The sequence below is a fragment of the Dysidea avara genome, chromosome 9, assembly GCF_963678975.1.
Source record: "Dysidea avara chromosome 9, odDysAvar1.4, whole genome shotgun sequence".
Taxonomy (NCBI): Eukaryota; Metazoa; Porifera; class Demospongiae; order Dictyoceratida; family Dysideidae; genus Dysidea; species Dysidea avara.
Genome location: NC_089280.1, coordinates 33,569,072 through 33,593,821, shown reverse-complemented (window position 1 = coordinate 33,593,821; position 24,750 = coordinate 33,569,072). Strand labels below are relative to the sequence as shown.

The following is a 24,750-nucleotide window of genomic DNA, read 5'->3' as shown; positions in this document are numbered from 1 at the left end:
TTCAGCAGTTTAGCTGCAAACAAATTGCCCTGTAGAGAATTCAGCTACAAACAAATCACCCTGTAGAAAGATCAGCTAGAAGAAGTTACCTTGTAGAGAGTTCAGCTACAAACAAATCACCCTGTAGAGAGTTCAGCTACAAACAAGTCATCCAGTAGAGGGATCAGCTAGAAGGATCACCTTGCAGAGAGGTCAGCTACAAAGAAATCACCCTGCTTCATCTTTTCTTCTTCCTGTAGTAAAGAAAAAAATGACAGGTTAAAAAGCCCTAAAGCCGGCCATAGGCCGGCTTTGGGGTATACAAATACAAAAAGAAGTGAAATCTAATCCAAAACAGCCAAGCTGTAAAAAAAGAGTGCGGCCCTGAGAAAGGCTATGGTGAAAAAAGATGTGAAATCCAAGGTGGCGGCCAAGAAATGGCTGTGATGGTAGGTTAATGGTAAAAATTTTAATAACAACAATTCAGTGAATTTGGTGCCGCTTGGTCTTGGCACAAAATTCACTTGAATTGTCATTGTTAAAATTTTTACCATTAACCTACCATCACAGCCATTTCTTGGCCGCCACCTTGGATTTCACATCTTTTTTCACCATAGCCTTTCTCAGGGCCGCACTCTTTTTTTACAGCTTGGCTGTTTTGGATTAGATAATCTATGACGGAGGATACTGTACGGAGGTACTGGTACTAGATAGCTTCATGATAAGTCACAAGATCGCGCCCATTCTTCATTCTACGCATTATCGATCTATCGATTGAAACCATGATGACACACCCCTTTTGCACTAGCTGTATTTCAGTGACCACACACCTTCAATTTGGAAGGCTGACTCGACATACTCTATAATCAATCAAAACCACGCCCCTTTTGGGCAAGTGCACATCTTGCAGGCTGCCTCGAGATACTCTAACACAGCAGTCACCCTAATAGAACAGTCACATGTTTATAGCTAGCTGTACGCCTTAACAAAAAACCAAACAAACTAGTACATTAAAAATTATAAATTTAAAAATAAAGTAGGAATCCAAACAATAAAAAGTAGTGAAACAAGAGAAGAACGATGGTAGCTATTACAGCATAGCTCGGTGGGAAATTCCTACTTTGGCATTGAACACAAAATAATGGCTATATCATGCCAAAGTAGGGATTTCCCACTGAGCTATGCTGTAATAGCTACCATCGTTCTTCTCTTGTTTCACAACTTTTTATTGCTTGGATTCCTACTTTATTTTTAAATTATAATTTTTAATATACTAGTTAGTATATTTTAGAAGACGATAATCGCAAAGGGATTGTTGGGTGGGGTTTAATGTAATATATTGCCCAAAAAAATTAATAACGGGGGTGTGGGGAGGCGAAGCATGCACCACAGACAGTCCGAGAAGGGAGCTTAGTAACCATTTTTTTCCCTGTCCTTTCCATCTTGAGGCTTGCTCAGGGTGTGACAGTGCAGGGTTTCTCATAGGAACATTGTGGCATGCAAAAATTCTTGAGGCTTCAGAGAATGTTAGAATCCCCAAGCATTCCTACCTCCAAGCCTTTGTAGTAAAACATGCTGTATACATCATGTAAAATTGTTGAAAAGGGGCCTATTTGAGAATCAATAGGAGAATCCATGGAACCCTGCATACCTACCAAAACAACCACCATCTGTTGACGGTGGCAACCCACTCACAACAGGGTAAGCCCTTCTGACTGGGTTAAACTGACAAGCAACATTGACATAAATTAAATACTCGGTATACTGTGGATAGTGACTCAAATGAATGTCTTAGAGATTTGTGCTGCTTCAATATTTGAAAACCATAGCATATTATGCCATGGCTGCAGAAAAGTGTAAAGATTCCTGGTGTTAAGACAGGATAACTTGACAAAACTTTTTTGCAGGAGGGAGTTCCATTCCTTGTATGACTATATAGATCTGCTGCATAGTGTGACTTTCTTACCAATGGTAGTCAGGAGAGTAACAGTGTTCGTCCTATAAATGTTATGAAACCATAATACAAGCTTTTGTTATCAATACTATTTGCTTGCATTCAACTGGTATAATATGCTTAATGCTACTGTTATTAAGCATAGCTCTCACATTGATTTTTACACATAGACTGTGGAAATGAAGGGGGAGGCATTTGTTGGACTACACTTGTAAAGGTAGCTACCTAAAATTTATTTGGAGAAATGCAGTGAAAATGCTCTCTCATAGTTTTCTGATTCTCCTATACTGCAGAGAGAGGAATGCCCTCAAAATCCTTCTTAAAATGAAGAATCCAAATTTGGATGCATGATATTTTATGACAAAATTATGATCCAAAAGTGGAAGACTAGAACAATCTAAATTTGGATGATTATAGCTCATTTTGCTCACTATAATAGAAATGTTTCACTTCCTTCCATTATCGGACTAAAATTATATGCTAGCAAAAAACCTTCCAAAAGTGGATGAAATTGGTCCACCATTTCCTTCCATTTTTGGAAGCGGAACATATATGAGATAGGACATAATGCATACCACTTAGTTAAATTGCATAAGGAATTTCATGTGTGTCTTAATAGTTGCACTACTAGGGCTCAGTAGATTTTTAGATAGCACTTTGTGTAAGCTTCAACAAAATGTACTTTGTTTTGAAAGAGCCCATGTTAGGCACGTAAAGCAGTAATTTTTAAGCTATTTTGCCAAGAAATCCAGGGCCCTTATAAATCAAAGTGTATATCTCTTCAAAGTTCATGTGAAGTGTTATCTAAACATCTATTGAGCCTCAGTGAATCCTACTGTTGGCTAGTTTTACTGCGATCATCAAAACTCACATGATAGTAATATGTAATTAAAGCAAGCAGCGTACAACATATGTCCCACCTCCTCTGGACCTTTAATAGCCTTGCTAAAAATCAAAGATGCTGGCTAAGAAATGGTTGCAATGACTTTAAAGCTGCATAGGCTGATATACGTATCAACCACTACATGCGGTTGTAGGTATACCAAATTTGAATTGAAAGCCATCACTGAGATGTGCACCTTCAAAGTTCACTTTCCTTTTCTTTGTATTTTTCTTCTTACGTAAATGTTCTTTTCACACACTTTAGAAATATTGCACACTGTTGGCAAGGATAACAAGACAACAAATCAGCAATGATGTGCATTTCCAGGACAATGGCAACTAGTAAAATGATAGTCTTGCAGCTTCTCTAGCCATCTTGCAATTTGTCCTTCAGGCTCCTAAAATCATTGCAACCATGTTAAGGCACAATGATCAGTTCGAATTGTAAATGGGGTAATGAGCAAATATTGACTAAAATGCTGTAGAAAGGTAGCTATGGCTAGCAGTGCTTTTCAAGTAATGCAGTAATTATGTTCTGACTTTGTAAGAACTCAGCTTGCATAACATAATCACATGCTCAGTCCCATCTGGGTGACACTGATAAAACAACACCAATCCCTGGAATGTGCATCTAAAATAAATGGCAGAGACTAGTCTAGTAATGCCAGCATTGGTGCAGAGGTCGGAAGATCTCGCACACCAGAACATCTCATTTCCACCATCTCAACTAGTGGGCTAACATGTGGCTACTCGATGCGAGAGGTACGGACCATCCAGCTGAATGATACATAGCTGCATCAGTCATAGGCAGTGGAGACGGGGGGCCATGCCACCCCCTCCCACTTTTATGGGGCACTGTTTGCAAGAAAAGATTGAGATACTCTAATAGAACAGTCAGGATCTAGATGTTCTAATAGAGCAGTCACAGTATTCAGAGAAGCAGTGTAGCAATGTACTTAGCTACGTATGCGTAGTTATAAATAAGGAGATATGGTTGGTGGAGGGTAGCTATTGTTTTTAGGTAGTTACCTTTTTTTGTCTTCAACTTACAGCTGGCCTGGCCCCCTCACTCTTTGGCCTGATCCACATCAGTGCATTGTTCAAAGCAAAGCAAAGCAACCAACAACCTAAGATGAAGTTACAGGCCTGAGTATAGAATTCCGTCACCTTCTTCACAGTGGAAACAGCTTGTCATCCATGACGGTATTCTTTGGCGATGTGCACCCACCCTGTGTGTGATTCATATTGGCTAAAGCTTGTAGTTCCCAGTAGTATTTGTACTTAACTCCTACATGAGATTCACCAAGGAGCATGTGGTGGTCATCTAGGCCAAGAAAAATCCCTAAGAAAGCTTAAAGAAAATTTTACTGGTCCGGGCACTTCATAATTGGTGTTGGACATGTTCCATGTGTGCCTCTAGAAAAACTCCATTACTAAAACAGAGGGCCTCTCTAGGGGCAATCTCTGCTGGGTACCCCACCCAATAATGGTTGTAGACATACTAGGGCCACTACCAGAAAGTGACACAGGATATTCATATGTCATGGTGGTTGAAGATTACTAGTAGGGATGCAGGAATTATGTCTAAATAATTTTGAAAAATAATGATTGGGTAAAAGAATTGAGCATTATTCCAGCATTTTGGTGTAGTTTTAGAGCATAATTGGCATGAAAATAAATCAAGATTGAGCTATTCTAATAGAGCAGTCACTTACTCTAATAGAACAATTGGCACAGAATAGTTCATTACAGCTAATACTAATCACTAAGCATCTTGCGAGTAAAAACAGCTTAATAGAGCTAGATTTAACAGTTTTTGCTGAATCAAGTCTTGCTGTGCAATTTAATTACAAAAGTGAAGAGAAATGTATAAAAGATGGGAATAATTTTGAGAATAATCAGTACATTTTGGAAATAATAAAAACATAATGATAACTTATTTGGAGAAATTTAGAATAGAATATTTTGAACATAATTCCCGCAAGCCTAGAAGTTAGTTTATTTGCTGGATGAAGGCATTTGCCACCCCCAACCAGGAGGCAACTACTGTCGAAGAAAAATTGCTACTGTCGAAGAAAAATTGGTAGAAGAAGTCTTTATGAGAATTTTCATCCCCAAGCAATTGCACTCAGACCAGGGTTCCCAGTTTCAAATTAAGCTTTTAACTGAAATATACTGTATGTGTGGAAATTTTCATGGTACGTAATTTTACACAGTAACCATGAAAAAAAAAATCTGCGAAAATTTCATAGTGTGTAATGACTTTGATAATGACCAGTACTTTAACTAACCCTTGAACTACCCATCAGTAGTTGCATTTATGGGCTACCATAATATATGTAATAACTTTAGTTGATTGACTTCAGGCAGTAAAAACACATTAATTTTACAGCCCAAGTTTCATACAGATCAAACTAAGAATAACAGAATTATGCATGATTTTGAAAATTGTACAAGCAATTTGTTGTCACACCTACAGGGTAATCCGCTTGATGAGAATCGGCCTATACATGTGTTGTAATGAATGATTATGTAATTATATTATCTATTGTGTAATTAATTAATAAACATAGTTATAACATTGTATATCAGATATAGGAATTTCTAGAGCAATCTATTTCTGTACCTATAAATTGAACTTTATTCTTCCTATAATAAGTCAGTTCTGTCAGTGAAGTTGTTGCTGTGTCGTTCCTACGTTGTTGTTTTTTAACAGGTTATGGGCCCAGTTACTGAGTAGGACAGGCGAGAGCCGACGGCATCAACGAAAAACTTCACTGTGCTTATGAGCCAGATATTAAAATGCTGTGGTATCATGGCATAAGAAGTCTACTAGTGGTACTCTACAAGGCAAGCAAGTTTTCACGTCTGGTCTGTTGTTGTTGGTTGTTTTCAGTTACAGTTCTACTGAGACTCGCATCATTTTACTAAGCTTGGACTGTGACCACCCCTGCAAAGAAAAAGCATACTGTGCATAAAGTATGTACATCTGACTGGAGTGAACCATGGCTACATCCCTTCGAGAAGATATTCATTAATATTCCACAGCTGACCAACGAAAGGGACTGACTGGTGTGGAAGTTTCAAGTCCAGCACATGCTGAAGGTGTCAGAACAAAGGTAATTTATAACTGGAACTACTAATCAGGAGGCTGAAGGTTATGAGAACAAGAAACAAAAGACTTTCTACTCAGTAGTACAATGTATATTGGCCAGAGATTCATGCCAATGGTAATGGGATCTCAGACTCCTAAGGACATGTGGGATGTGCTCTGTCAGCATTTTGAACGAAAGACAGTGAGTAACAAGGTTTATACACTGATGCAATTGTATGGTATGTGTATGAAGAAAGACACACAAATTTAGGAGCATCTTCGTCGGTTGGACGAGCTGTTTGATTGTTTGGTAGCTACTGGTGAGGTAGTAAGTGATGTTCAGAAGGTAACTGTATTACTACAAAGTGTGCAAGATAGCTATTTAACTTTAGTGACAGCACTCATGGCTCAAGAAGATAATAAACCAACATTGGTGTTTGTTAAGCAAGCGCTACTGGATGAAGAATAAAGGAGAGGGAGGCTAAGTGACCCAAACAGTGGTGACACAGCACTGAGAAGTGCTTGTCAGTTTAGCAATAAGAAGTGGAGATGGGGTCCGAGCACATGTTTTAACTGTAGTCAAGCTGGACATTTTGTTCATGGTTGTCCAAAATCGATACAGAAGTCTGCTAAAGGATCTCATTGTGCCAAGAGGGCTGAAGATACTGACACTGACTCTGGAGGTAATGAGATGTTTGTTGCTACAATGGGACTGAAGGCAGACACACTAAGTAGTGATTTGATTATTGACTCTGGTGCCAGTTGACACATGACATTTAATATCAGTTTGCGATTAAGAGAAGTTTGAGAACCCAGAATCAGTAGGGCTTGGTGATGGCTATTCAGTATCAGCTATTGTATCTGGTAGGTCAAGGTTATTACATGCCAAAACCATGATGAGAGAGTTGTTTGTTGGATGACAGATGTGTTGTATGTAGGGACCCGCCGATTATGCTGGCATAATTATGAGCATAATAGGTGTCTAAAAGCATTGAGCATAATGCTAGCATAATAGGTAGAATATTTGTGTAATAGTATGAATTCTTGCTTATCAAAATAGCTATCACAAAAAGATTGATATACTCTAATAGAACAGTCAGTAACTCTAATAGAACAACCATATAACTGACTGTACTATTAGAGTATATCGATCTTTTCTGTGATAAACATTTTGACAAGTAAATTTGTGCTTCAGCCACTTATTATTTATCTATAAATTTGAAATTATTACTAGAGCATGGGAACTGAAGCATAAATAATTGGGCATAATTTGAGCATAATGGGTAAGTATTGAGCATACGTTTAAGCATAATAGGTAAAGTTTTGAGCAGTGTAGCATAGCATAATAGGTAAAATTATGAGCATAATCGGCGGATCCCTAGTTGTATGCTACCAAGCTTGCTAATAATTTGTTTAGTGTTCATGCAGCGACCTCTAAAGGGAACACAGAACTGTTTACAAATAAAGAATACTGCAACAGGAACACAAATGAGAAGGTCATTGGTACTGGGTCATCCCTTGGTTAGCTCTATTTTCTTGACTGTGAGGCACATCATATTGTATCCACTGAGAAGGCTATAATCCAGCATGTAGTAGTAGCAGCAAGATTGATCTGTGGCACCAGAGATTAGCTCATGTTAATTGCAAACAATTCTTTCAGCAAGTAGAGAGCTCAGAAGATGTTGACCTACGGCCACAAGGTACTCTGGCTTTCTGTGAAGCCTGTGTTCAAGGAAAGTGCCATCGACTACTGCACCATTCATTGAAGTATAGAAAGTCTACAGAGAAGCTTGAATTAGTACATACTGATATATGTGGTCCAATACACAATCTTTTGGCGGAGTCGCTACTTCAATACATTCACAGATGATTATTCTCATTATTGTAGAACCTACTTCTTAAGGAGAAAATCAGATACTTTTGAGAGGTTCAAAGAGTTTAAGGCTTCTGTGGAAACTGAGTCTGGAATGAAGATCAAGGATTTAAGAGCCGATAAAGGTGGTGAATATGTCAGATGATTTACAATCTTTCTGAAAAAGGTATGAAGACAATAGCTGTCTATTTTGATGATTTGATTCTCATTTCCAAAATCCTAGCTGAAATTGAGCAGATGAAAGAGGGTCTGTCTGAAACCTTTGAGATGAAAGACATGGGACAACTCTGTTATTGTCTAGGTATGTATCAACTTTGAAGTTCCCGAACAAATCATTTGTCTGTGGCTACACCAATGGATCCTAGCGTTAAACTTAGTCTCGTCCTCCCAGACCCATTCTCCGGGGTGGCGCTTATTGATTAGAGATTATAAGCGCCCCCTCCGAAAGGGTCTGGTGAAATTCTCATACCTTTTTTTGTCCGAGAAATCGCCAACTCTGGCGAGTGATAATTGGTGTTTAATAACTACACAAGAGGTGACAATTTGAGGTAAGCTTTGCTTTTGTAAAGTCTGTACTGCGCAGTCATAAAATGATAAAATTAATACTGTTTAATCGTCGCCTTTTGTAAAATCTTGTGTAAGTATTAAACACCAATTATCACTCGCCAGAGTTGGTGATTTCTCGGACAAAAAAGGTATGGGCATTTCACCAGACCCTTTCGGAAGGGGGCGCTTATAATCTCTAATCTATAAGCGCCACCCCCGAGAATGGGTCTGCGAGGACGAGACTATGTTAAACTAGTGAAGGTTGATGGTTAAAGCAAGAAAGTTGATCCAATTCAATATAAATCTATGGTAGGCAGCTTGTTACATGCAGCTAAAACTATATGTCCTGATAAAGCACATGCTGTTGGAAAAGTGTCAAAGTTTAGTGCTGCACCAAAGGCCCACCTATAGCAGTCAAAAGAATCTTCTGGTATCTCAAAGGTACTATTGAACTGAAGTAGCAATACAAACCAGTTGGTGAAAAGTTATTAGGATACTCTGATGCTGATTGGGCAAATGATTTGAATGATAGGCACCCAACAACCGGTAATGTGTTCACAATGTCAGGAGGAGCTGTTATGTGGTTAAGCCAAAAACAAGCAATGGTTGCCTTATCTACTGCTAAAGCAAAATACATTGCTTTGGGTTCTGCTACTCAAGAAGCCATATGGTTGAAGCAGCTTTTGGCTGATCTGAACACTGCTCCAAAGAAAATTGAGATACTAGAAGATAATCAGAGTGTAATTACAATGGCCAATAACTCAGCAGGACACAAGAGGACAAAGCATATTGATATCAAACATCATTTCATTAGAGAAGCAGTACAGACTGGAACAATTACTTCGTCTTACTGTCCAACAGCAAATATGCTTGCTGATATATTTACCAAGCAGTTACCGAGAATTCAGCTTGTGAATCTAAGAAGAAGACTGGGACTGAATTAAACAATTACCGCATTGAAGAGGAGTGTTGTAATGAATGATTACATAATCGTATTATTTATTGCATAATTAATATAAACGTAGTTATAAAGTTGCATATCAGAGCTAGAAATTTCTAGAACAATCTATTTCTGTACCTATAAATTGTGCTTGTACAGAATTTATTCTTCCTATAGTAAGTCAGTTCTGTCAGTGAAATTGTTGCTGTGGTGCTCCTGTGGTGTTGTTTTTCAACAACATGAAGTTACTATCGTAGTGAAATAAAAGTCACGTGCAAGAAATGTTGGAAAATATTTCTCCAGGTTTTGAACCAGGGACCTCCAAACTTATAATCTATACCTAAGCCCTTTACGACTCTGCCACTGCTGTCAGTTGCTCACCTCACTTAATTTCAACCTTATAAATTAAAGTTCTGGCTAGAATGAAAACTTGTAGTTCTATCAGTGGAAATTCTAGAACATTCTATCTGTGTTGCACTGAAATGCTCAGAAAAAATGTGCGTTCGATTAGAGTACTACAAAAATTATGAAATAATCTATATCAAGGGTGTCATGTGGCCAAGTACAGCTGGTGTGGGCATGACATACGTACTGGTTTTATGGAACCAGAAAATTCCGTTTTCATGTATCTGTAGTGATTGAACAGCATAATTAATCATTTCTGCTGTGGAAACTTCCTCAGGGTAGGCCATCTCCCATTCTTAATTTGAGTTAAATCTGCCCAGCTATCATTGGGATATACTAGATACAAAGCTACAGGGCTGTAGCCAGACTTTTATATGGGTAGGTCTTTTTAGAAGAAAAGTGGACCTTTTTATATGACATGATTCAGGTTATATTATGGTGTGTGTACCCAGCATGCAAAGCATGCTGAAACTAGGGGGGTCTGGGGGCATGCTCCCCAGGAAATTTTTGAAAATATATACTAAAAGGTTGGAATTTAGTGGCATTTCAGTCAATAAAAATAACAATTTTGTTAGGTAAGCCGAAGACCAGCTGTATGGATGATATCTGGAAAAATATCTGCTCCACTACTACTGTAATTATACCATCTGCACATGCATGTGTCTAAATATAATATATTGGAATGTCACAGTGAATAAGAATGAGAAAGATTGAGCACTCTGCCATGATCAACAGGGGCAGTGGAGCAGTACAAAGGGTGTCTTTAACAATGAAATTTACACATTGCATGGAGTTGAAGCATGGATGTTATTCATGGGCTCTACATGGAGGGGCTTGTCCACCAAAATCTTATATTTTAATGAAAACTTGGTTTAGACAATCTACATGTAACTTAAGTAGCTTTTAAAAGAAAATGTAATTGTGACTGTTCTATTAGAGTGATTGTTCTATTAGAGCGGTTGACTGCTCTATTAGAGCATGTCGATCTTGCAATGCATTTAATACAAGCACTGAAAGAGTTACTTGGAGCACTTAATTTAGCTTTTTATTAGTGGTATCTAGTAAACTGTAGCTAATGGACTTTTGCTCCTGAAAATTTGGACTTGTATACTAAAATTGTGGACCTTTTGGGTTAAATTATGGACCTTTTTGCTAAAATTGTGGACCTTTTTACTGAAATCATGGACCTTTTTTCCAAGAGGGCGGTTCTTCAGAACCCCCGAACCCCTACGGGCCTGTCATAATTCGTTTTATTTCAGTTCTCCGTAAATACATATAGCCACCAATTCCTGTAGTAAAGGGAAAATTTAAAAGGAAGTATCAAGGCCAACCATAGGCTGGCTTTGGAACTTGCACTTACAAAAAGAAATGGTATCCACACAAAACAGCCAAGTTGTGAAAAACTGTGTGACCTTAAAAATCCAGGGTGAAAAAGTTGTGAAATAATGTGGCAGCCAACAAATGGCTGCAATGATGTTAACAAATTTTAATATTGGCTGTGTGTAATGTTACAATTTATTAGCATTAACATCACTGCAGCCAGTTGCTGGCCACCACTTTGATTTCACAACTTTTTCACCCAGGCTTTTTAAGGTTGCACCTTTTTTCACAGCTTGGCTGCTTTTGTATAGATTACTATAGCCTGACAATCAGCACATTAAATTTGGAATAGTTTATCACTGAAGTTGCAATTAACATGCTAGTCACTTACGATCATTATCCAGTATGTTGACAGTAGTCCTTCCAGGAATACCACGAGTGACACCAACAGGTAATGGACCAGTCATAATAGTAACCATAAAGTCTTCATCATCTTCCAATATACTATCATTCTTTATTGGAACACTAACTGAAGCACTGATCACTCCAGCAAGAAATGTTACAGTGTATGGTCCAGAATCATAATCAACACCTCCTCCTGTAACATTATTACTACTATTTACATTTTGTGATGATGTTACTTCACTCACTAGTGGCAGTATTCTGATTATCTCTAACTTGTACAGTAATATTAGTTGATGATGGGTTACTGAGAACTAGTACAGGTTGTGCTGGTCCATCATCTTCATTAACACTGTATTTTGACTGACTGAAGGTGACAGTAATAGCTGTAAGTAGATAATGGATCTTAGTTAGCATAATTATTGCCCATAGCATTACCATTATATCACTACTACAACTCTTAATCTGAATGAGTTGTTATAAAATGGTATAGTCTTCAAATAATTGCTGTTACACACCCACGTGAGGAAAGTGGCTTATGCTAAAAAGCAGACTGTATGTGAGAAATGAAGGCTACACAGAACTAGTATAACCTTCCAGTAGGTAAGCTTTCTCTTTGAGGCAGTTTATTTGTGCCAGCTTGAAGTGAGTCCCTGAATATGTTATGAATGCCTTTCACAATGGGCTCACAATGGGCATAATACAACTGAAAAACAGCATATCTGTCTTTGTAGGTACAAGAAATAACAAATTCCATGGAAGAGAAAGGGGCATGTCCCATACTTACGTGAATGAAAATGAAGGGCAGCCTCAATTTTCCCTGAACAATTTGCATAAAAAAACACAAAAGACATACTATAAAACACTTCTGTGTGTAATTTGTGGTTTAAAGTGGTTTGCTAGAATTAGTAGTGCATAGCAACATAATTAAAAATCTTATTATCCAGCTGAATTAATAATAGCAATAGCATAAATATTAATTAAATTGTATACCCTAGAGTCAGGCTGTTAAGCACACATGTTTATTAAACACATAATATTATTATTAACATTTCTTGTGATTAACCATGGCTGATAAGTTCACATGGCCCAATGCGAGGCTTACATGTGACAAAGCCACACACGGGAAGAAAAGCTAGAAAAGTAACGTGTATTCACCTAACAGATAGTATTATCTAATCCAGAACAGCCAAACTGCAAAAAAGGGTGCGGCCCCCAAAATGCCATGTGAAATCCAAGTTGGCGGCCAAGAAATGGCTGTGATGGTATAGGGAAATGGTAATAATTTTACTAACAACAATTCAGGTGAATTTGCAGTGCCTCCTCCAAGTTTCACTAGGACTTGGCAACAAATTCACCTGAATTGTCATTATTAAATTTTCCCATACTATCACAGCCTTTTCTTGGCTGCCAACTTGGATTTCACATTTTTTTCACTATGGCTTTTTGGGGGCCTCACCTTTTTTTACAGCTTGGCTGTTTTGGATTAGATATCACTTTTTTTGTATTTGTATACTCCAAAGGTGGCCTATTACAAGCTTTGGGGCTTCTTTTTACCTCTCTGTTTTCTTTACTACAAGAAGGAGAAACAAGATGTAAAGCAGTCGTAGAGTTGAACATAAATTTATTTTTTTTATAATTGTACAATTTTTTTTATATAATGAACTTTTCTCAACAGGCCGACAGAATGTAACTATCCAACTTGTTACAATTTTGGACAGTTAATCCTTGTTACAAATTACTATGTAACTAGTTATTATTACTGTAGCTACTTTAATCTACTGCATAATTTAGTTACAGAAGTAGTTGAACTCTCTACTATATCACTTGTTTGTAACAGAACTCTCTGCCAGGTGACTAGCTAGCTTATAGCTGAATTTTCTACAGGGTAATTTGTTTGTAGCTGAACTCTAAACAGGGTGATTTGTTTGTAGCTGGACTCTCTACTGGGTGACTTGTTTTTAGCTGAACACTCTATTTGGAAACTTTTTTTTGTAAATGAACTCCATACAAGTGATTTGTTTGTAGTGCTCAACTTTTCACAAGATGATTTGTTCATAGCTGATCTCTCTACATGATGGTTTTTTTTTGTAGCTGAATTCTCCATAATTATATATAGGATGATTTGTTTGTAGGTGAACTCTTTACAGGGTGATTTGTTGGTAGTTGAACTTTCTAGAGGGTAACATGTTTGTAACTGAATATTCTACAGGTAACTTGTTTGTAGCCAAGTTCTCTACAGTGTGACTTGTTTGTAGCTGAATTCTTTACTGGGTGACTAGCTTGTAGCTGAACTCTCCACAGGGTGACTTGTTTGAAGCTGAACTTTCTACTGGGTGACCTGTTCGCAGCTGAGCTCTCTACATGTGACTTGTTTGTAGCTGAACTCTCTATAAGTAACATATTTCTAGCTGAATTCTCTATATACAAGATGCATGTGCTGAACTCTCTACAGGGTGGCTAATTTGTAATTGAACTCTCCACAGGGTGATTAGTTTGTAGCTAAACTTTCTACAGTGTGATGTTTTGTGGCTAAATTCTCTACTGGATGACTTGTCTGTAGCTGAACTCTATTGATTATAATATGTAGTTGAACTCTTTACAGGGTGATTTGTTTGTAGCTCAACTCTTCACTAAGTGACTTGTTTGTCTAACCAAATAACTGGTATGGAACTGAACTTTCATGTGTTAGATGAACTCCTGATAGTGTGACTTGTTTGTAGCTGAACTCTCTGTTCAGGCAGTAACCAGTTTATCTACAGTGTGCATGATATAGTTGCTGGTAGCTATGAAATCCTGTGCTTTTTTCTTCAACAACAAACACAGTATCACATGAATAAAAACTATCATTATTGTAATAATAGAACACAATAAAAGTAATTTATTGAACTACATACAAACTGAATGCTCTAATAGGGTGACTGTACTATTAGAGTAACTTGATCATGCACTCACTACATGTAGTTGGATCTCGCATTATAACTTGGTCTTTTACTCCGATTCTTCTATTCTACTCCATGGACTTTTTATGATGATTACTCCATCTACATACTGGTTATCAGCTCACTCTTCTAAGCGGTTTACCTGGTAGGCATGAAAATTATTCACGAAACTCGATTGTGTAATTGTGACATAAGTTGGTTTTTATGTCATATCTCCATGGTCTTTATCTTGATTCCTTTCAAGCCACAAAAAGCACTCCTACGATGGTTACTCCATCTACATAGGAATTTTCAACTCATTCCTCTAAGGGGTTTACCCTGTGGGCATGACAGAATTTTAATCTTATTTTATATGAATAATCGGTCATAACTCCATGAATGTTCATCGGATTCCTACTAAACTTGGTACTGAGATCCGATTTAATGAGCCCTTTACGAGTGCCAAATTTCAGCCTGATTGGAGCACACATTGGTGTTTTATGGAAATAAAGTAGAAGAAAAAAAATGGAGAAATGAAAATGAAAATTTGCAGCTTGTATCTTGGAAATTGCTGGTGCGATTTTCTTCACATTTGATGTGTAGATTTCCCTTCCTGGTGGGCACTTCTGTACCACATTTGGTTCCAATCAGATAAGGGATCACAGAACTACATATGTGTGAAAATTGCATTTTCTTTCTTCCTGTATATATACTCACCGTGTGGCGTGCCGGCTTTTTGGGCCGCATGACACACTACCATGTGTCTTAATTTTACAAACATTTTCTCCAAAAATTATAAGCGTATTTGCTTAACACTCTACAGTACATAGTTGATTAATTACTTATGTAGTTAGAATAGGATAGTATTAATTGCATAGGTGCCTGGTTTTTAGAAGTAGTATAACATCAACTTGTTTTCATTTATAAATTTCTTTTTTAAGATTAATACTGCCATACCATCTGGGCATTATAGCCTCTCTGTGGGCATGTTTCATAACATATTTAGAGGGTATCCAGACATGTGGATGTATTATTATACAGTATAGTAGTTCAGAGAGTTCAGTATTATAATGTGAGTACAGAAACAGGCTTGTCATGTCAACCTGTAAAGAGAGCTCATGTGATCAGTAAAAATATTAAATTTATATAAGTGCAAACAACAGCTAAATATAATCTACAAATAAGAAGTTTGCTCTGGATCTCTTCCTCCTTTCTGCAGTAAAGAGAAATGACAGGAAAAATCCCAAAGCTGGCCATAGGCTGGCTTTGGAGTATACAATTACAAAAAGAAGTGATATACCGTATAGTCTGGTTTTTAAGTGCACACATATATTAAGCGCATATTACGTGTTAAGTGCATACTCATTTCTCGTACTTAATAAGCACATGTGGATGAACACAAAGCTCCAACATGAGACGAAGCTATACAAGAGAAGAAATGCTAGAGGTTTGCTAATAGTGTATAGCACAAAATTTCACAAAGTACAAATCCAAGCTACGTGCCTTTACTGTACTTACCAAGCGAAGCGGTTTTCTGTATAGTATGCTCCACACAAAGGATTCAGTGCACAAAAGCTGGACTCAAAATATTGGTACATGTAATGACTGCAATTCAAACCACCCCAAGAGAGTGAATCCATGATAATTACGATGAGGTTTATTTGTTAGACGCATGCGCTTAACAACTATAATTATGTTAATCGCAATACTTTTTTATTAAGCATATGCACCTAACAACCAGACTCTATGGTATACATATCTATACTAAAACAGCCAAGCGGTAAAAAAAGGGTTCGGCCCCTAAAAAATCCATGGTGAAAAGTGATATGGAACCCAAGATGGTGGCCAAGAAATGACTGTGATGATAGATTAATGGCAAAAATGACAGTTCAGGTGAGTTTGGTGTGGAATGAATCCTAGTGAAACTGGGAGAAAGCATCACAAATTCACCTGAATTGTTGTAATTAAAAATTTTGTAATTAATCCACCACTTCTTGGCTACCACTTTGGATTTCACATTTTTTTACCACGGTTTTTTTTGGGGCTACGTCCTTTATAACAGCTTGGCTGCTTTGGTGTAGGTACTAGTATCCAGTGGACCTATATAGGGGTCTGGGGAATCCCATCCTTACACCAGAAAACATTTGAAAATTAGACTTTCAAAATCTAAATCTGAGAGTAAATTCAGCAGTCACCTTGTTATGTTTGTTGTTACTGTATTATTAGGGTGACTACTCTATTAGGGTATATTGATCTTTATGCATTTATTCTGTGACTGCTTTTTCACTAGGGACCTGTGAGAAGGCTTAAAGCCTGTGAGTACAGGGAGTCAGAAACAACTAAAACATGAATAATGCTGAAAAAAAAACAACAGACCCAGTGGTGACTTAATCCCCAGCAACATGCAATCTAGACATGTGCCAAAGGAATCACAACAGATGGGATCTGAGTTATAGTAGAATATCCAGCTGATTCACTGTAATTGCAGTAGCTAAGCATTGGTGTAATACAATCGGTACAATTGCTCGATGACAGCTAGAGATAATTTTAGAGGGGCTAAGCCCTTCCGTAATATCTTTGACAGGGGCTACAGCCCCCTTTCTCTACTCTCCCAGTAGGCCGCCACCTTGGATTTCACACTTTTTCATGGTGGCTATTTTGGAGACTGCACCCTTCTTTCATAGCTTGGTTGTTTTGGTTAGATTGTGCTTACCAGGCAAGCTATTTTATGAAACTGTATTTTGGTAAACTATCAAGGTACAACATGTAGGAGCTTAATTTAAAACGTGGAAACCAAATACATGTAACAAACTATTAGAGTAAGTGCATTCTAATGTAAAATTCAGTAAATATTATTGCAATAGATAATAATAAAAGTTTTATCACAGAATAAAATCATAATTTTACTCACCATCATTATCCTTAATAGTAACTGTGGTCTGATTGATATCACCAACAGTAACACGATCAGGTAGTGAGTTACAAATATTTAGATGAAAGTTTTCATCACTCTCTAATATCTTATCATCCACTACAGTAATATTAAGTGATACACTGGTCACTCCAGCAAGAAATGTGACATTGTATGGTCCAGAAACATAGTCCGCAACACCTGTGTAACAATATAAATTGTTAAATTTTGGTAGTTAATTTTATAACTACTAACCACCAGCAGTTCCATTCATGCTACACACTTGTACAGTAATACCAGTTGATGATGGATCACTGAGATTTAGTACAGGTTGTGCTTGTGTACTGTTTTCATTGAATGTGTATACTGACTTATTGAATCTGACTTTGATGGCTACAACAATTATATATTATACAGCTAAAGCAAACAAAAACTATGACTTACAGTCATTATCCAATATGGTTACATTGGTCTGACTAGGATCACCAAGAGTAACATTGTTAGGTAGAAAATGTGAAGCAATATTAAGTTGAAATTGTTCATCGCTCTCCAATATGTTATCATCCATTATTGTAATATTAAATGCCAACTTAGTTGTTCCAGCAAGAATTGTGATATTATATGGTCCAGAAAGATAGTCAACGCCTACTATAAAATTATTTGAATTTAGCACTCTATATTTCACAACAGACATACTTACCAGTAGCTGATTGATTAGTGGCAGACACTTGTACAGTAATATTAATTGACAGCGGATAACTGAGAACTAGTACAGGTTGTGCTGATCCAGCACCTTCACTAACATTGTATGTTGACTGGTTGAAGCTGATGGTGACAACTAAAGGTGACATACAGTGTAAAACATGACTGTAAATAAATACAATAATGAAATCCTCCTAAATTAGCAATTACAAATTAGCAATTTCAAAAAAAATTGTGAAAAGATTACCAAAGAGTATATCACCAATTTGTTGCAGTGATTGAAATAACATTCGACATCCAGTACAATTACTGTTAATGCTGTATTTACTGGTCAACTGTATTGTTGTCCAGACACTGTGTCTAGATGGTAGTGATGCACCAATACCGATAATAGTACTGGTAACAGTCCTATTTTAGTGATACTATCCAGTGGTGGATACAGGGCGGCTGCAATGGCTTCAGCGGAAACCCCCACTGAAAATAAGATGCGTGCCTGAAATCAAGTTTAACAAGTTGATATTGTGCTACTTCTAAAAACCAGGTACCATGCAGCTAGAATTAACCAACTATATGTATTACTATTTTATTATTTTAATCAATAAGTTTTTGGTTGTGCAATAGTACATAATTAATTTATTGTAATTCTCGAATTTCATGCACTGCTAAGGTGAAACAACATATTATGCACAGAAATATCTTCTAAAATATTTTATAGTTTGACTATTATGTTTTTTTCCCACAAATTCTCTCGACAAAACCTCAAAGTGGCTCTTCAGTATGTAGTGCATATGCACCCTTTCCAACTTGAAGGGATAGGCTATTCCTGGTAGCCTACGAGGCCTGCACAGTTGTTCATTAGTTGTTAAACACCTCTAAAACCCGAAGGGACAAAGTCTGAGGAGAGTTGCCACATCCGTATTTCAGACTGCTGAAAAGAAACCACCTCAGAGCAAAGTTTACCTGTGCAGAAGTTCAATACAGACCTCTGCTTTTACCATTTAATGATTTTGCTCACATGGGTATGTACAGACAAATATAGGTAGATAATTATGTAGATAAGTATAATTATAGGTACACACACTTACACTTTTACAAAAACAATTTCAGTAAATTGGGTGCACATCATGAGTGCGCCTGGTTTAAAAGAAACACATAGTTTGTATACCAGCAGCTAAGTATGTAATTCATTTTCAATTTAGTCCATTTTCATTAAGCAACCAAGGTATACAATTAAGCTGATGGCTTCTGTGGGGTTCCTGCTTTTAACCACGAAACCATGATTTCCAATGGCTACAATGTATTTTAGCCTTCTCTTTCTGTGCACAGTACTCAAGCATACTGGGTTGTGTTGGAGGCTGCAATAAAACTTTTTACTCTTTTAACACTGCTCTTTAAAACAGTCCACGTTGGTAGTTCGTACCATGAAACATGACATAAATAGCAGCAGTAGAAATAATTGCTCACATATGACATCACTTGTGCATGTAATCTAGAAAGCACAGAAGACAAAGGCTAGAAAAGTAAGGAACCCTACTAGAAACAACAGTACAAAGAAAACATCAATTACAACAATTAAACTTTAATACTTGATGGTTAGATTTAGTAAAACACCACTATCATACTATCGCACGTGAAAACTAGGTTTACTTAGATGGTAAAGCAACACAGTGCTTGTTAATGGCTACAGGGCCAGAAATCATTTTAAAACTTCACCAAAAAGTGCCTATCTCACAAAAGAGCTCTAATTTTAGCTGTTTTAACACCTCAGACAACTCGTGTACAAATGATGTCATAAATGACAGGTCATCAATATCACTGTATATTAACTTCATTAGAGGTCACAGCACTATTCATTTTTAATTTATTTATTTATTTATTAATGCTTTACAGTACAAGTGCTGAGGGTCTGTAGGAAAACTGGTCCTACAACCTGCTCAAAGACGTTAGTTACATAAAGTGTGTTTGAAAAGTTGGAGAAAGGAGAAAAAATCCATGACTGGACCTAGGTAGCCTCGAAACTGCAGCCATCTGATTTACGCTCGAACGCTTACAGGAGTCTACCAGGTGGTCAGGATGTTTTCTCCTTGTTATTTTCATGTAATTATATCCATAGGAATTCTAGAGAGTAACTCATTATCTAATCCAAAACAGCCAAGCTGTAAAAAAAAGAGTGCGGCCCTCAAAAAGGCTATGGTGAATAAAGATGCGAAATCCAAGGTGGCGGCCAAGAAATGGCTGTGATGGTAGGTTAATGGTAAAAATTTCAATAACAACAATTCAGGTGAATTTTGGTGCCGCTTGGTCAATTGGCACAAAATTCACCTGAATTGTCGTTATTAAAATTTTTACCATTAACCTACCATCACAGTCATTTCTTGGCTACCACCTTGGATTTCACATCTTTTTTCACCATAGCCTTTTTGAGGGCCGCACTCTTTTTTTACAGCTTGGCTGTTTTGGATTAGATTTCACTTCTTTTTGTATTTGTATAGCCGGCTTTGGGACTTTTTTAACATATCTTTTTTTATTTACCACAGGAAGAAGAAAAGATGAAGTAGATGTACTTTAAATATTTCTGATTTTATCAGTAAATGCACAAATTATATATATGTAATACATATATTTATTACAGAACTCACCATGGTGGTTTCTTTGTAACTGAACACTCTACAACGTGACTTCTTCTAGCTTCTCTCTCTACAGGGTGAATTGTTTGTAGCTGAACGATCTACAAGGTAACTTCTTCTAGCTGATCTTTCTACAGGATGATTTGTTTGTAGCTGAACTATCTACAAGGTAACTTCTTCTAGCTGATTTCTCTACAGGATAATTTGTTTGTAGCTGAATTCTGTACAGGTGATTTGTTTGCAGCTGAGCTCTTTACAGAATGGTTTCTTTGTAGCTGAACTATCTACAAGGTAACTTCTTCTAACTGATCTTTCTACAGGGCAATTTGTTTGTGGCTGAATTTTCTGCAGGGTGATTTCTTTGCAGCTGAACTCTCTACAAGGTGGTTTCTTTGTAACTGAACTCTCTACAAGGTAATTTCTTCTAGCTGATCTCTCTACTAGGTGGTTTGTTTGTAGCGGAACTCTCTACAAGGTGACTTCTTCTAGCCGATTTTTCTACAGGGTTATACAAGGTAACATCTTCTAACTGATCTCTCTACAGGGCGATTTGTTTGTAGCTGAACTCTCTACAAGGAAACTTCTTCTAGCTGATCTCTCTACAGGGAAATTTGTTTGTAGCTGAACTCTCTACAGGTGATTTGTTTGCAGCTGAACTGTCTACACGATGGTTTCTTTGTAGCTGAACTCTCTACAAGGTAACTTCTTCTAGCTGATCTCTCTACAGGGTGATTTGTTTGTAGCTGAATTCTGTATATTGGTGATTTTTTTGCAGCTGAGCTCTTTACAGAATGGTTTCTTTGTAGCTGAACTCTCTACAAGGTAACTTCTTCAAGCTGATGTCTCTACAGGGTCATTAGTTTGTAGCTGAATTCTCTACATGGTGGTTTCTTTGTAACTGAACTCTCTACAAGGTAACTCCTTCTAGCTGATCTTTCTACAGGGTGATTTGTTTGTAGCTGAATTCTGTACAGGTTATTTATTGTTTGTAGCTGAATTCTGTACAGGTTATTTGTTTGCAGCTGAGCTTTTTACAGAATGGTTTCTTTGTAGCTGAACTCTCTACAAGGTAACTTCTTCTAGCTGATGTCTCTACATGGTGGTTTCTTTGTAACTGAACTCTCTACAAGGTGACCTCTTCTATAGCTGATCTTTCCACACGGTGATTTGTTTGTAGCTGAACTCTCTAAGAGGATACGTCTTCTAGCTGATCTCTCTACAGGGAGATTTGTTTGTAGCTGAACTCTCTAGATGTGGTTTGTTTGCAGCTAAACTCTCTACATGCTGGTTTCTTTGTATCTGAACTCTCTGCAAGGTAACTTCTTCTAGCTGATCTCTCTACAGGGCGATTTGTTTTGTAGCTGAACTCTCTACATGGTGGTTTCTTTGTAGCTGATCTCTATACAGGTTACTTGTTTCTAGCTGATCTCTTGAATTCTCTTCAGGGTGACTGCTCTATTAGGATGACTGCTCTATAAGAGTATCTCGATCTCGCATTTGCTACACCAAGTTGGATTTCGTGTTATAACTCCGTGGCTTTATGTCTGATTCTTCTACACCATTGATGAACCTTTCTAAGATGATTACTCCATCTATACAGCGATTTTCAAAGCATTACCCCAAGCGGTTTATCTGGTAGGCGTGGCAAGCAGTCATTTTTTATTAGCTAATCTCGATTGCGTAGTTGTTACACACTGTTGGTTTCTTCGTTGTATCTTCCTGGTTTTTAGCTCGGTTTCTTTCAAACCACAAAAGGTTTGAGGTTCAATAGTTAACTTATTCACCCACCGATTTTCAGCTTCTTCCCATACGCGGTTTACCCTGTAGGCGTGACAACATATTGGTGTTATTTTTCGTGAATAATCCCTCATAACTCTTTGCCTGTTTATCGTGTTCCTGCCAAAGTTGGTACCGAGATGCGCCTTCTATGTGCCAAATTTCAAGGAAATCGGATATGGCGTTCGCGTTTTATAGCAGTTTTTGTAAGTGTGCGAAAAGAGGAAGAAAAAAAAAACGAAGAAACTAAGCCAATTTTTTAAGTCGCATATCTCGGGAACGCTTGAAGCGATTTCACTCAAATTTGGAATGTGGAGTGCTGACGTTGGAGGGAGTGTCCACAGCAAAAATCGTCTTGTTTCATTAAGGTAGCACAGAGGTACAGAGGTGCAAAAATTGCGTTTTCTTTCTTCCTGTCAATATACTCACTGGTGTTGCGCGCCGGCTTCTTGGGCCACACGACACACTACCGTGTGTCTTGATCTCTAAGTACCCCAAGTAGAACCAAATGGACACTAGTTTATTTATTAATGCTTTGCAGTACAAGTGCTGAGGGTCTGTAGGGAACCTGGTCCTACAGCCTGCTCAAAGACTATTCAACCAGGATCAATTAATAGAGTAGTTCCAGAAACTTCTGAAAATCTGTATTACTAATTGCTACACCAAAGTATACAGGATCAACAGCTCATCAAAAATGATGTCAAATACATTGGAACCTATGGAAAACAGACTTTCACGATTAATTTAAGGTAAAGCCATACAAGAAGCCAAACGTGCATTGTATACTTTAGCCTTATTGAAATGGGCTATTAACACTAAAGACCTAATTAATTTTTCATTTGATGCCATCCCAGCATCACCCCTATCAGGGGTTGACAGGCGGGATTTTCAACACAACAAACACCTCTAAAAATATATATCATTTTAATGAGTTGAGGTGGATTTTAAAAAGCTTCATTTGCATAATTTTTCTAAAGGTAAGATATTTAACAGTGACACATTGCTGGAGAGCAATAATACTTTTTACTAGCTTAGCTGCTCAGTAGCTACTACTGAGGTAGCTATAGCTAAAACTACCCCAGCAATTACCATCCAGAGTGAAATCCCTGTTTTTGAAAGTCTGAATCTGCCCCTGGTAACTATTCTGAAAAATTCTCCAAAACTTATCTCTATCAGTATAGGCCTAGAAGAACCTATGCTTATAAACTCAGTCATTCCTCTGAAGTGGAGTGAAATCACGATTTTTCTGGATGCGTTAAACCATACTTTCATTTTATGTTGTGTCCCTTGCATTGTATATCATGCAGTCCTGGAATTGAATAATGAGCTGTTTTTCAACATAATCATTTACAGTGTTTATTCCTGTAAAAGTTCAGCACCAAAAAGGCTACAATGTCTGAATTTTTCCTTTGGGGGGCATTCAGTTGGTTTGCTTTGCCCTATGAATGTCAGCATTTAGAATTACTACTGCTAGAGTTGGATAATAAAATAACAGTAATTTGTGTGTTTATTCAATCAAAAGTGGTACCAAATTCAATCTCAGAATGCAATTTTTTCAAAATTTTCCTCTGGGGGCATCTCCCAGTGTGCTTCTCACTGTTGTTGAATGACTTCCACTAGCTAATGCTATGTAAGAATATCCCAGATGTCTAAACCTGAAACCCCCTCTGAGAATCTCTAGATCTGCCACTGGTATCAGACTTGTATTGGTAAGCTATAAATTCTCGATATCAACCAATACTTAGTAAGATATCACTTAATTGTTTATTCAAAATGGCAGCATATGTATAGTACATTAAACGGAGTTGAATAAGGGCTGATATAAACCAACAGTTCTTTGAAAGAATCCAGGCACTAAACAATGGAATGGCATACGGTAAGAAGATTCATTAAAGCCATAAACAATCATTATCTATAAAATTGATGGCCACAAAACCAGCAAACTGAAGTTGATGAGATTACTAATGCCTCTGTGGCAAAGTATTAGTATCGGATCAGTATTGGCCATTTCCACCTAAATGTATTAGTATTGGATCAGTAGTGAAAAAGTGGCATCAGTGCATCACTACAGTAGATAATCACTACAGATTCCCAGGTCCTCAGTCTTCAGGTCCACTGTTTATTGCTACCCTGTTGTGCTGATTGCCGGTAGCTCAAACAGCAACAGATGCTTACAAATTAAAGGCTGTGGATTTTAGATTTGTCATGTGATTGATGGCATGACAAAGCCATTCACAAATTAAAGTATTCCAAGAAGCTGAATGAATTTAGAATTTGAGTGTTTCTGCTGATTGACGTTTAAACAGATTTTTGGACTTTTTTGTAACAGTCGTGTAAAGTTAATGTCATTCAATAGTACATATGTCATCAGATATTAGGTAAGATAGAGAAAAATGCTGGTGATGCCACAAAAAGTTT

The 24,750-nt window shown here is 37.4% G+C and overlaps 1 protein-coding gene across 1 annotated transcript in view; it reads right to left on the bottom strand.

Moving 5' to 3' along the window:
- LOC136267689 (adhesion G-protein coupled receptor V1-like) overlaps positions 1-24,750 on the bottom strand; it is a 107,090-nt gene that overhangs the window by 26,658 nt on the left and 55,682 nt on the right. The window contains exons 8-13 of the mRNA XM_066062837.1: positions 17,928-18,065; positions 17,672-17,872; positions 17,483-17,620; positions 17,228-17,428; positions 11,644-11,781; positions 11,385-11,591 (exon numbers count right to left, since the gene is read on the bottom strand). Of these exons, the coding sequence (XP_065918909.1) occupies positions 11,385-11,591; positions 11,644-11,781; positions 17,228-17,428; positions 17,483-17,620; positions 17,672-17,872; positions 17,928-18,065 (1,023 nt within the window). The remainder of the gene's footprint in view (positions 1-11,384; positions 11,592-11,643; positions 11,782-17,227; positions 17,429-17,482; positions 17,621-17,671; positions 17,873-17,927; positions 18,066-24,750) is intronic.